Source organism: Cynocephalus volans, chromosome 10 (assembly GCF_027409185.1).
Source record: "Cynocephalus volans isolate mCynVol1 chromosome 10, mCynVol1.pri, whole genome shotgun sequence".
Lineage (NCBI taxonomy): Eukaryota > Metazoa > Chordata > Mammalia > Dermoptera > Cynocephalidae > Cynocephalus > Cynocephalus volans.
In genome coordinates this window covers 57,013,550-57,027,384 of record NC_084469.1, presented here as the reverse complement: position 1 = coordinate 57,027,384, position 13,835 = coordinate 57,013,550, and the positions used below count along the sequence as shown (strand labels likewise).

Sequence of the window (13,835 nt, the reverse complement as noted above, 5' to 3'; positions counted from 1 at the left end):
TATCCTGCACCATAGCAGGAATTTAGGTTTCCTGGGAGATACTGTGATTTTCACTTAGTATAACTTATGCCTGAATAAGATGTAAGGTGTTACAAGGCTGTGCTCTAACCAACTGAGCTAACCGGCCAGCCCCAAATCATCTCTTTCTGATGTCTTCTCATACTTTCCTCTCAAGAGCCCTTAGGGTAGGCACTGTCATTATTTCCTGGTTGGGGAAACTGAGACTTAGGTAGGACCCAGTAGTAGGACCCAGTTTGCCCCAAAACCCACAGCAAGGAAGTAAATGGGTTCTACAAATGACCCCACTTACAAATGAAACACACACACACACACACACACACACACACACACACGACTTTTGACCAGCTTCTTTTTACTGAAAGACCATAACACAAAAGCAAGCTGGGGAGAAGGGGTACAAGTAGGTGGGAACTCTCCCCCAGACTCTACACTCTGATTCCCATAAGCATCAGGGAGGGAGAAGATGGAAACCCAGAAAGGAAAATAAAGGAAATCCAGAATGATCAGCCTAGCCCTTCTCCAGGCTCAGGATCCCATGTCAGGGCCAAGGGCCAGGGAAGGAAGGATGGTCGCTCTTCATCTGCCAGATTATCTGCCAAAGTCCACCCACCCTGCCTGCCTTAGGCTTCCAGGAGCTTCCCCAGGAAGCGGAGGTTAAGGATCTTGAGCTGCTCATCAAGGTCCATGCGGACGATGCCATCCTCACCATCAATACTCAGCAGGACACCTGTGGCTTCCCGATCCTCGCCCAGGATCACCTTCACCTGGGGGTTGGGGGGAACATGTGGTCAGGGTCCCATGTCAGCAGCCCAACTCCCCCTCATCCCCTTGACCCTTCCCCTTACCTTGTTGTTCTTGGTGGGGGTGATGGGCTCCAGGTGCTCACTGGAAATGCTGACGACCTTCTCACTGTCCTTCAGGTACACAGAGCACATGCCTCCCTGGGGGGTAGGGACAGCCTGGTCAGCTGGACTGAGGCCCAAACTCCAGGGAACACAGGCTCAGGGCTCATTCTGAGAACACACTCAAGTCACTTTCCCAAGGTGATATAGGGGCAGGAAAGGCCAAGGCTGGGCCTGGTTCCAAGGCCTGGGGCCTGTGGTGTATGGGGACAGGGTGGGTGGAACGGGTGACCAGGTCAGCAAGGGAGACACCAGAATGATGCTAACTTAGGCCAGAGGGGGAAATGCTTCTCAGGCACTTGACTCTACGTCCCAAGCTGGCCTCCACTTCTTCTCCACACCTGCTCCTCCTCCTGGGCCCCAGTCTCAGGACAGCCCCACAGTCCCCAGTCAGAGCTCTGGACCTCTTCTTGCTCACGTCCCTCACTGGCAACCCTCCAGCTCTGAGGCCTGTCCATTCAGCCTCCTGAGGGATTCTCCCACCTCCCTCCTCTCTTCCCCACAGCCCTGCCCTAGTGCAGCTCAACCTCCCCTTGGGCTCCTTGCCCCCCACCTCACCACCCCCAATTTATCCTTGATATGGCAACTTAGAAAATTAATTCCAAACCACAAATCCAACCCCACCTCTCCTGCTTAGATTCCCCCAGTGCCCTCTGGACAGTCCAAGTTCCTCAGGCTGGCACAAGACCTGGCCCAGCTACTACTCTGGCCTCATCACTCACCTTCACCTTGGCTCTTTATGTTCCAGCCACAGTGAATAGTTTAGCTCCCCTAAAGCGCTAAGCTTTCCCTTACATCCAGGCCTTTGCACATGCAATTCCCTCTATTAGGAGCATATTTAACTCCAGTCATTTTTCTTGGCTTCTCATGTTCATTCTTTAGGTCTCAGCTCAGATGTCTCCTTCTCCAGAAAGCCCTCCCTGACTCCCCCAAAGCTGGGTAACGTGCCTCCTCTGGGTTCCCATAGTTCTCTTTGCCCTTTGGCCTTTCCTCATCCCACCTCTGCCCACTCTGAGCTGTCACTATCTGGGGACATGTCCGTCTCCCCCAATGGAATGTGAGGTCCATAAGGGCAGGACCTGGAGCTGTCTTCATCTCTGGTGTTTAATTAATTATCAGAGGGGCTGGCCAGTTAGCTCACTTAAGAGCACCAAGGCCAAGGGTTCAGATCCCCATACCAGCCAGCCACGAAAAAAAAAATTATTAGAGGACCAACAAGGTGCTGGTCCTTCATCTAGGAAGTGGGGCTCCTGAGGAATAAAATATAGGCTTTCTAATCAAAGAATCACACCAGGGGAAACTTTGAGCTTTTAGGCAGTAAACAGATAACATTAAGAATTACATGGACCAATAAGACACAGACCTGAGATAGCCTAGGTGTTTCCCGAAAGGTTGAGCAGGCATTAACTAGACAAAATGGAAGGAAGAGGAAGGAAAGTATACGTGTAAACACCCTGAGGCTGGAGGGACCTCATTAAATCTGAGAAAGGGAAAGGCCAGTAGCCCTGGAGAGCCAGGGGGAGAGCCCTGGGGGTATAGGTGCCTGGCGCTAAGCCCAGGCCTGGCACAGAAGCAGCACTCAGTACGTATTACTGATCTGCAAAAGGGAATGTCAAAAAGTAACCATACTCTTCTGTGCCAGGCACTGTTCAAAGCTACAGGGCCTCTGCTTTGAGCACAAGATGCAGAAATCCCTGCCCTTGTGGAGTTGTATTCCAAACCTTTCCACATCTGTTTTTCTTACTATAAATACTTGAATATGTGGTTGGACAATTAAAAAGAAAAAAGATGTAACCACAGAAATCAGGAGCACCAAGGGGGAGGATGCCTGTCTACCTACCACCCTGGGCCCCACGTACCGTGACGCTGCGTATGACTCCGGTCTGCCCCACCACCTGTGTATCCAGGTAGGTGTCCCGCACCTTCACCTGGATGTCAGTGGTTACCCAGTCGCTGGAGTTCTGCTCGATGCCTGAGCCTGGTGTGTGCGGGTTGTAGCCACCAGGAGAGGGAGCTCCAGGTGTCATCGGACTGTAGCCAACGGGACTCGGACTGGGGCTGGCCTGCAGGGGAAAGGGAGACAATGTCATTGGGAATAGTCATCTGGCCTAACTGTCCCTATAAGCCCCAGGCTCACCCTAGCCCACCACCCTCAAGGGCATGCAAGCTGACCAGTACCTGATAGGCCATGGGTGAGGGCGTGGGATGGTAGCTGGCTGGAGAATGGGTGTTCTGGTAGCCTGCTGGGCTTGGCGCCACCTGATGGTAGCTCTGGGGGCTGGGGCTGGGCTGGTAGGAGCCTTGTGGGGAGGGGGCGGCATAGGGGGAGAATTGGTCTGTGTTGTACCTGCAGGAACAAAGAGAGAAGGGGGCATCTGTTGGGGCAGGGAGGGAGAAGGAAGTGGTGGCAGGGATTGATCAGGGCTAGCCCCAGTGGACTCACATGGCTGGTGTTCCTGGCGTCTGCGGGTTGTACTGTGGGTTGACCTGTGGGGATGAGGGGTCTGGGTAGCCAGGTGTTTGGGGATTGGGGGTTCCCCCATAGGCTTGTGGGGACGGGGTAGGCTCGTCATCAAAGGCGTACTCATATTCTTCATCAGCCCTGTTGGGGACAGAAGCCTGGTGGTGATGATGGTGGTGATAACAAAGCAGCAGTACATGCTCCCAGACAGCACTGCACACCACACCCTGAACTGAGGCAATTTCATTCTCACAGAAGCCCCACCCAGAGGTGTTCCTGACATAATCTCCATTCCACAGCTGAGACTGTGATGCAGAGAGATGAGGTTGCCTGCCCAAGGTCACACACTCAGGCAGTCTGTCTTCAAGTCCAGGAGTAACCACGATGGGTGATTGTGGCTGGGGCTGGAGAGGAGACTCATTTGCCCCACTCCCTGCCATGCGACTCCTTCCTGTGGACCAGCCTGGGGTGGCAGCAGAGTTCAGGTGGGCCCAGAGACCCCTCCATCCCCCAGACACTCTGGCAGAACCAATCATACACACCAGCATGCACATCTAGTGCCTAAGGGAACCCCAGCCCTCACCGTGATGGCGTGTTGGGGTTGTTGGGATCCCAGGCCCCACTCTGGGCAGGAGTGCGGCTGCCATCATGCAGGGGCGTCTGTGAGCCATAATGCGGGGTGCGGCTGCCTGGAATGAGGGACATGAATGTGTCCATCAGTTCTGTCCTGTCTGCAGCTCCCACAGTGCCCCTCCCACATCCCCTGGGCAAGCTCACCATCCTGGAGAGGGGTCTGTGAGCCATACATGGGCGTGCGAGAGCCAGAACCATACATGGGTGTCTGGGAGCCGTACATGGGTGTCCGCCCATAGGTCGAGGTCATGCCACCTGGGCGCCGAGAGCCCCTGTGGACACAGAGAACAAAGGGGTGAATAGGGCCTCCTCACCACCCGACAACCCCCATCCTGACCCTCCCCAGCCAGCCCGTACACCGTGGCGAGCCGCTGGCGGTCCACAGAGATGGTCTGGCAGGTGGAGTGCAGCTCCACACGGGCTGTGGACTCCGTGGCATCCTTGACCACACCAATGTAGCCTGGTGGGGAGGCAGGAGGTCAGGCGGGGTGGGGCTCTCCTTCACCACGCTCCTCCCCAGGCCTCCACGGGGCCTCGCAGGTCACCTTTGTAGGGCCCCTGGGAGATGCGCACAGTCTGGCCGATGAGCTCGTTGTCTCTCCGCCCCCGGCCCCTGCTCATGCCACTGCTGCCGCCACCAGGGCTACCAAAGCCACCACGCTGACCTGGGTAGGGAGGACAATGTCACCACTCCCCAGGGCTATGCCAACAGCCAGGGCACCCTCAAACCCCCTCTTCACCTGTTTGACTTCCCCCATGTTGGGTCAGGAGCCTCCTCTGCCCACCACCCCCAACCCCTGGGCTTTCCCATCATAGTCTTGACCGCTCTGGACTGTCACTGTGGGGTTGGGTCTGTCCTCCCATGGGCTGTAAGTCCCATAATAGCAGGGTCCATCCCAGATCAGGTGCTCAGTGAGTGTGGGCTTAACAACCAAGGCTCTCCCCCAGCCCCTCCCCACCTCCCCAAAATATCCCTGGCCCCTGAATTCTTCTCACCTCCGGCACTGGGATGCATGGGGCTGCTGATCCGGGGGCTCATAGGGGCAAAGCCACCCACAGTGAAGTTGGTCACATCGCGGGGCTAGGGGAGGGGCAAGGAGTGAACTGGCAGGCAGGGGATGGGGGTGGCAGGGCCTGGGTGACAGGTCCTCAGCCCCATCACCACACTGCCTCCACGTGGGAACAGTTCCTGCCTGAACCTGCCCAACAGCCATCCCTCCCTCCTTCTGGTGACAATGCCTCAATTTCCCTTTAGGGGAACTGCTACCCCTCTGCCATCGTGGTCCTGTCAATCAAGAGGCCTGGGTCTCCCCTGGCCAATGAGTGGGATTGAAAGGCAACTAGTCAGGAATTTAAGCCCCTAGTGACACAAAAACTGCAAACTATGGGATTCATCATCCCATCTGCAGGGCCCTGAGGATACCACCTCCTGGTCCCAGCTACCCAGATTCCAGACTGATTCCCTTTCTGATACCTGGTTCTGTACAACTTCCCTACAAGTCCCACTCTGAGGCCTTAGCACTTGCTGTTCCTCAAGACATTCACATGACTCTCCATCCCTCTGTTCAGGTCTCTGTGCACACGCTGCCTCCTCAATGAGGTCTTTCTTTATCCTCCTCTATCTAAAGCAGCAGCCACCGTCATTCTCTATCTCCTTACCCTGCTTTATTTCTCCCCACAGTGCTTGCCAGCACCTCACACTGTATTATATATGCATTTATTATTTCTCTATTCATCTGTAGAGTGCCAGCTCTAGGAGGCAGACATTTGAGTCTTGTTCACTGCTGTATCTCCAGTGTCTGGCCCCTAACAGTTGTTCAGTTAAAAATCAAAGGAATGAACGATTTGGTGAATAGCTCAGAATCGCAAATAACCTTTTCTCACACTCCGCCAAGGTCCTGACAATGACATCTGCTCTTCTAATCTCCCACAAGCCCAATCTTGTCACTCCTGGAGCCAGGGAAGGCTGGAGAGCCAAACCAGGTACCCAACAGAGTTCTGCCATGCCTTCCTCACCTTCGAGCCCCCGGCCAGCACCAGGTGGCGAGTCTTGCAGACAAACATGCCCCCATTCTCCACAAGTTTCTTGCAATGCTGGAAGGCAAAGCCACGGAAGAGATGGCGAATTTCACCCTCACGGCCCTGGGGGGAGAGAAAGGTCACTCTCTTGGCCATGTCCCACCCCACTCCAACTCTCTGAGATTTAGCTGAAGGGCAGGAGCTTGTACTCACTGAGTGAGGGCCATCAATGACCTTGACGATGTCTTTCACATGGATGTTGTTCTGTTCTGAGTCCAGGGCCACAGCAAAGCGGTTGTCCTTCTTCCGGGTCACAGCCTGGTGCCTAACGGTCACCACCTTCCCATACATGTTCAGCACCTACAGAGGGAGGGGGGGATGCTGAGGGGGTGAGAGTGGAAGGGAGTGACATGGAGCAGGGCTTCCTAAAGTGGGATGATCCTTCCTTGTGGGAAACTGTCCCAAGCTCTGTAGGACATCTAGACTCCCTGGCTTTGGGGAAGTCAGTCAGAGCACCACCCCTCACACACTGGGTCAACCAGAAGTGTTGCCAATCATTCCAAAACACTCTCTGGGAGAAGACTCCATCCCCTGACTGAGCATCTGAGATGTGAGATGTGGGGAGGGGCTGATATTAACAAAATAGCTAATTGTTTACCCCTTGCTCTGTGCCGGGCCCATGCTAAATTCTTCACACATAAGATTTCACTGAAATCTCAAAACTTCCCTCTGAGGTGGATATTATCATGACTCTCATGTCACAGAGCTGGAATCTCAGGCTGAGAGAGGGCAAGCCATCAGCCCAGGGTCACATAGCACAGAAGCCACAGAGCTGAGATGTGGATCCAGATCCAGGGACCCAAGTACTAGGCTCTGTGACTCCTACATCCACAAGGACAGGGAGAAGGCACATATGCACACGACACTTGGTCCTTGAGCAAGCACCAATTGCCAATTCCTTTGATCTCAGGGAATCACTTACAATGGATAAAGCAGATGCTGCCATTATCCCCATTTTATAGGGTGTGAAACTGAGGCACAGAGAAGATAAATCACTTCCCACTTACCCCGTGTCACACAGCCAACCGTGAGTAAGAGCCAGGTCTGCCATCAGAGCAGTCTAGATTCTCAGCCACAATGCTCTGCCACTTCCCATGATAAGGGTCTAGAGGGAGAGGAAGCCCCCTAAAAGTAAGCCCCTGCCTCGGAGCACAACACACACACCTGGAAGGTCTCCCGCTCTAGTCGCACGATGACGCCCACAGTCTGGGGATCCAGATGCACCAGTTCACCCCATTCATGCTGGCCCCCTACATCCACACCTGATGCCGTCTCCGAGCAGAGCTGCAGGTCCCTTGGAAGCACCTTCAGCTGCCGGGAGATGGTGAATGGGGTGAGGCAGGGTCAAGTGGCTCATCTACCTGGCTCTCCTCCTGGCATGTACACCCTCCACCTTACCCTTCCATCCACCTACCTCATGCATGGTGAGGTCGGAGAAGAGAATGACAAAGTTCTCCTCCACCCGCACAATGAGGCCCGTGTCGCCCTCAAATCGGCCTGCAATCACCTTCACATGGTCTCCCATCTTGAAGTATTTCCGAAGTTCCTGGGCTGGGAACTCTAGCATGTCCTGGGGGATTTGGTGTGCGGACAACAAGAAGGTGAGGGGATGCCACCACGACCTGCCTGCCTTACCCCACACCTGTCTTCAGGATCCACTTATGATCTCAGAAAAGACCACCCCAGCCAAATCCTGCTCCAGCCTCACACCACCCACTCACAGTCTACCTTAGGTCACCTGGACAACCCCTCAGACTGCCCCAGAGACAGATGACCCCAGACACAGGACATTGACCTGGACAACCCTTGAGATAGCCAGCCCTTGAGACACACAATGCCTACCTAGACCCACACAGAGGAAGGAAGCCTGCCTCTCAGACACATGACACCAGCTATACAACCTCTCTGACCACACCTAACAACCTAACCCCAGATACACCACACAACCTACACAATGCCACACACACACACACACACACACACACACACACACACACACACACACACACACACACACACACACACACACTCGCGCACGCGCGTAGGCAAACAAAGCCAGGTACCCACCTCGGATTGCTTCTCGGTTAATCATACCCTTAACCCAACACATATCCATATATCTTGCTTTTCAGAAAGAAAAGATAGGCCAAGTCACTCTCCAGTGACAGATACAACTAGGCAAGCCCTTCAATGACACAGCCACACATCAAGACTCACAGCCTGATGCTACATCTCTTCCTCCCTTAAACAGTCATGTGCAGGCATGATACACTATCCCCAGGACAGAAATGTTGACACACATCACATAGGTATACTGCCCGGTCATACGAAGACACACACCCCAGCACTCCCCTGGAAGCAGACAGGACCTACATGCCAGGCCCCCAGAAATGTAGCCAGGATGTCCCTTTCCCCAAATCACAAAAGCGGGCCTGCACACACCCCCACCTGACTGTGGGAAGCACGTTTATTACCTCATCAGACACCTACCTGCTCAGGCATCTGAAAACATTAGAAAGGACATACTATCCTTGGAAACAGATGTGACTAGGTGCACCACTGTCTGGACATCCACGTACAACCAGACATACCCCCAAACACTCTGATTTCCTGCCTCTCAGACCTGGACACGGCCAGAGCCCCATGTGTACATACACATACCTCAGCCCTGAGGCAACACGGGTGCCCACCTTGAGGTCCTCATGCTTGGGCATGATCGTGATCTTGTTGCCGTCCACGCTGAGGATCTTGCCCTGCAGGTTGATGAGCTCGCCCTCACACACCTCCACATTGTCCCCAGGTTGGAAATTGTGCTCCCGCTCCTTCCCTGCAGGAGCAGACATAGGGCTAACTTGGGGACTGCCCCTCATGGGCCACCACCTCCTCCTTGACCTGGGTTACAGAGAGGGACCAAATACCTGTGCTCTCAGTCACTACCTCCAGGTCGATGCCCTCTGGCTGGTCCTCAAACTTCTCTAGCTCAGAGAGTGTGGGCTTCACACCTTCTGTGATCTGAACCCCCAGGGCAAGGGTAGGCGGAGAAAGTGGACCAAGGTCAGTGCCACAGCCCAGCTGAGTGGGCTAGAGAGATGATAAGAATTATTCCCCTAGGAACACTCCTGACTTGAGGATTATCCAGGACAGACCCAGATAACCCATGCCCCAGGATCTGTACTGCAGGACAGAGAGAAAGCTTGATCCACCCACGTCCCCCGCCCGGCCATAACCACTGCCCCCTCTGGAAACCTTACCACAGCAGACATGGCGAAGCTCTTAAAGAGAAAGCCCTTCCGACTGTAACGGTTCCCCTCGAAGATGAGGAAGTCCCCATCAGAGGCAACATCACCCCCCAGGGACCTGCGATTTTGTGAGGAGAAAAGATTGGTGGGGCGGGGTGGTCAAGGAGAGAACCTTGTTGTATCTCAGTCTGCTCAGCTGGCAGAGGGGGAAGAGGATCACAGAATGACCAACCCATCCCATCCCAGCAAACACTCTCTCAGCTGGAGTGACTTCTCACAAGCCCTTCAGGCTACCTCAGCAGAGGGCCACAGAGCCCACCTCCCTGCACTCCGCTGCCCGTTCCCTCCAGTATTTTTCACCAGGGCACTGATCACCATCTAATGAATACTGTCCGCTCTATCTCTGTAACCAGTGCATCAGCTAGAGAAGGGCAGGGATTTAACACCTTTTATTCAATGCCATTTGCCCTGTTTCACCAAGAATAGTGCCTGGCACATAGCAGGTGCTCAGTAAATGTTACGTGGACAAAGTATTATCAGACCATGATAATAGTTAATATTCACGGGGCTGTCAGCCTGTCCTGGCCTGCATATTCATGCCCTCGTTGACTCCTCCCCACACCCTGTGACATCAGCAATATGCTCCTCATTTTCCAAGTGAAAGAACACAGGCCCAGGCAGGTCACACAACATACTCAACATTGCTGAGCCAGTGAGTCTGAGAGTAAGGATTCAAACGTAAGTGGGTGGGAGTCCCAAGCCTTTGCTTTAATTATACTGCCCCTAATCTGCCTATGCTCCCAGCCCTGCAAATGGGGTAAGAACACTTAGTTCCTACTCCATGTTTCCAGAGTAGGGAAGTCTCCACCACTCCCTAAGAGGGAAATGCATGCAAAGAGCAGGATGAGCTCTTCCTGCCCCTCCCACAGTTGCCTTCTCCAGTCTTCACATGGTGAATCTGGGAGAGGGGAGCAGTATGCTCTGTAGGACCCACTGTGGGGCAAGGAGGGGGGTCATATGGTTTGCTCTTTGCCACAAAATAAGGAAAGGTCCAGTTGTTTAGAGAAGTGGTATTAATGGGTCCAATTCAGGCATGTGAAGTATGAGCGAGGCCCTTGGGTGCAGACTGAAAGGCGCATTCTACAGTCCAGCCTTTATCAGAAGGGAAATCTGTCTGACTGACTCACATACAACTTGTTCCAGAACAGGACGAGTAGGAACAGCATCTCTGTCAGCTTGTTTCCCCCTCTTCTCCCCTCCCCATTGGAGTTCCAGGCTACTCCTGGAATGCTGGAATCCACAGGCTGCTCCAGTTTTCCATCCAATTAGGGACTGTGGGGGTAACATCCTGAGATAAGGAGCTCTAGAGCCCCAATTCAGGTGGGCATAAGGAGATCAGGAAAAGAGACTTATAAAGCCTGACAGGTTAAATCCCATTTCAACATGTGCTACCATTAACTACACTCACTATGTGCTGGGCACTGTTCCAGGCACATATACATATTAATTCGTTTAATTCTCGCAACAATCCAAGAAAGCAGGATTTGTTATCATTAGTCTTTATAGCAGAGGAAACCAAGGCACAAGAACTGAAGAAATCTGCCTGAGGATATACTGCCAAGCTAATCACTCACAAACTAAACCTTTCATGGGGCCCACTCCTGTGGAGGAACCTGCAAAAAGCACATTCAGCGCCACAGACCCTGGGGACCCAGCCCAGCCGGCCCCAAGGACACTCTCACCTGATCTTCTCTGCATCAAATAGCCTCTGTGGAGGCCGCTTAAACTTCTTCCTTTTAGCAAACCAGTCTTTCTATGGAGGAAAAGGGGCATGGGAAGGTAGGGTGAGGGAGGAGAGCTTGGCCACCAGCAGGGATCAAGTATCCCCCTCCCCAAGACAGCATGGTCCTACAGTACCAAGCTCATGCGGGCCTTGATGCGGTCATAGTCAATGCGTGGGATCATCTTCAGGGAGATGGTGTTTTGGCTGGGCTCCACATAATCCACCTGAGCAGAGTGCATGAGAGGTCAGCAGGGGCCCAGACCTCCCTCCCTGACCCTAGACATAAGAAGGGGAAGGAGATACCAGGAAGGGGAAGGGACAGAGGGTGACAGAGAAGAAACCACACTGCTGACAACTCCGAAAAGTCCCTCTCTACCCTGTCTGTCCTCAACGCTAACACCGAATAGCCACTGCCTGCTTGATATCTCCACTTAGATGTCTAAAAAGTCTGTCAAACCCAGGACAATCAAAGCTGAACTGCAGACTTCCTCAAACCTGCCCCTCTCTCAGCATCTCCCATTCCATCCTTCTGCTCAGGCATACAACCTGGGAGTCATTCTTGACTCCTTCTCTTTCTCTTACACCCATATCCAATCTGTCAGCAAATCCTGTCAGTTCTGTCTTCAAAAAAATCTGATCTCTTGCCTTCCTCCACTACTTTGACCTTGGTCCTGTCCCATCAGCACCTGCCACCTGGACAATGGCAACAGCATCCTCACTGGTCTCCCTGCTCCTGCCCATGACCCCCTTGAGTCTATTCCAGAGTTTCTCAGACGTGGCACTATCGACCTTTTAGGCCAGGTAATTCTTTGCTTTGGGCATCTGTCCTGTGCATTGCAGGATATTACAAGTGCCCTGGCTCCTACCCACTAGGTGCCAGAATCTTCAACCCCCTCCTCAGACGACACAGCCCAAAATGTCCGCAGACAATGGGGGCAACGTCTGCCCTGCTTGAGAACCAGTAGTCGAGTCTCAACACAGTCAACAGAGTAATCCCATTAAAACTGAAGTCAGGGGGCTGGCTGCTTAGTTCAGTTGGTTAGCACAAAGCCTTATAACACCGAGATCAAGGGTTCAGTTCCCCATAGCCACCAAAAAAACCAACCAAACAAACAAACAAAAAAAACCCCACGTCAGACTGTGTCCCTTAGAGCACTCCCATCTCACTTTATTATAAGCCAGAGCCCTGTGATGGGCCTCGTTACCTCCCTGAGCTCCTCTCCTACCATTCTTCCCTCACTTGCTCTGCTTCAGCCAGTAACAGTCCTATCTCATGTGTTGTTCCTTCTGCCCACAACACTCTTCCTTCCCTAAGAATTCCACATGGCCCACTCCCTCACCTCCTTCACATTTTTACTCAACATGCCTTTGAACATGCACAGAAGGTGGGCATCCATTTCCTGTGTGCTCACAACAAAATCCAGCCTCTGCTCCATGTAATCTCAGTAGAGTTCTGCTCTCTGCAGTAGTAAGGGGTGGCAGGGTGGAGAACTAAAGGAAAGGAAGGAGGACAGACTAGAGGAGCCCTGTCCCTCTCATCCACCCTGCCCTCTGGCACCTGAGCAATGTCATCCTTGTAGATGCCTCGCTTAAGGCGGACCCAGGACTTTGGCTTCAGGTTGGCCACCTCCTTTACTACTTTGAGCACGTCTGTCATCTCCTTGATGGGCACCATCTGCTGGTTCCAGTAGCCAAGCCGCAAGTTGCCCACACCCTCGATGGCCTGCTTCACGTGCGTCTGCTTGTAGGCCTCCACGTAGATGTAGCCCTTCACGTGCTCTGGTGCCACTACTGACTTAATCTGCAGGGGCTTCAGGGTGAGTCGATGGAAGAAGGAGACAATGAGACACAACTGCTAGTAACATTAATGACCACCACTCAGCAGTCCATCTCCTGGGAATTTATCCCACAGAAACATGTTGGTACCATGACATGGATAAAAAGATATTCACTGCAGATTTATTTATTATAGCAAACAAACAAGATTGGAAAATTTTTTAAATGCCCAAAAGGAGGGATTAGCTAAAATTATGGCTTAACCATACCATGCAATACAATGTAGCAGTTAAAAGAACAATGAGATGAATATTTTTGCACTAACACAGAAAGATACCCAACATACGTTATGCATAAAAAAAATCAACTAGAACCGAGAGCTGCAGGGGTTATATGAGACAAAACATACCGAAAGATGACAAAAATTGTTACCAGAGACAAAGATGGACATTTTATAATGATAAAAAGGTGAATCCATCAAGAAAAGAAAAAATTAGGGCCGGCCCACGGCTCACTCGGGAGAGTGCAGTGCTGATAACGCCAAGGCCACAGGTTCGGATCCTATATAGGGATGGCCGGTTAGCTCACTGGCTGAGCATGTTGCTGACAACACCAAGCCAAGGGTTAAGATCCCCTTACCAGTCATCTTTAAAAAAGAAGAGAAAAAATTATAAAAATATGTGAACCTAACAACAGAGCTTCCAAATATAGGAAACAAAATCTAACAGAAATGAAGAAAGAAATAGATAATTCAACAATAATAATTGAAGACTACAATACCCCACTTTCAATAATGGATAGAACAACTAGAAAGATTAGCAAAGAAACAGAACACTTGAGCAACACTATAAACCAAGTAGACCTCAGAGAGCTACAGATAGAATACTCCATCTAGCAACAGCAGAATGCACAATCTTCTTAAGGACATATTGAACACTGTC

General features: G+C 52.3%; 1 protein-coding gene across 1 annotated transcript in view; it reads right to left on the bottom strand.

Moving 5' to 3' along the window:
- Positions 1-367: 367 nt before the first annotated feature.
- SUPT5H (SPT5 homolog, DSIF elongation factor subunit) overlaps positions 368-13,835 on the bottom strand; it is a 36,678-nt gene continuing 23,210 nt past the window's right edge. The window contains exons 12-31 of the mRNA XM_063111179.1: positions 12,677-12,928; positions 11,253-11,342; positions 11,078-11,148; positions 9,348-9,453; positions 9,015-9,108; positions 8,787-8,923; positions 7,511-7,666; positions 7,261-7,407; positions 6,250-6,396; positions 6,034-6,159; positions 5,014-5,098; positions 4,563-4,682; positions 4,375-4,477; positions 4,162-4,289; positions 3,968-4,073; positions 3,367-3,525; positions 3,102-3,270; positions 2,783-2,986; positions 867-962; positions 368-785 (exon numbers count right to left, since the gene is read on the bottom strand). Of these exons, the coding sequence (XP_062967249.1) occupies positions 642-785; positions 867-962; positions 2,783-2,986; positions 3,102-3,270; positions 3,367-3,525; positions 3,968-4,073; positions 4,162-4,289; positions 4,375-4,477; positions 4,563-4,682; positions 5,014-5,098; positions 6,034-6,159; positions 6,250-6,396; positions 7,261-7,407; positions 7,511-7,666; positions 8,787-8,923; positions 9,015-9,108; positions 9,348-9,453; positions 11,078-11,148; positions 11,253-11,342; positions 12,677-12,928 (2,640 nt within the window). The 3' untranslated portion in view covers positions 368-641. The remainder of the gene's footprint in view (positions 786-866; positions 963-2,782; positions 2,987-3,101; positions 3,271-3,366; positions 3,526-3,967; positions 4,074-4,161; positions 4,290-4,374; positions 4,478-4,562; positions 4,683-5,013; positions 5,099-6,033; positions 6,160-6,249; positions 6,397-7,260; positions 7,408-7,510; positions 7,667-8,786; positions 8,924-9,014; positions 9,109-9,347; positions 9,454-11,077; positions 11,149-11,252; positions 11,343-12,676; positions 12,929-13,835) is intronic.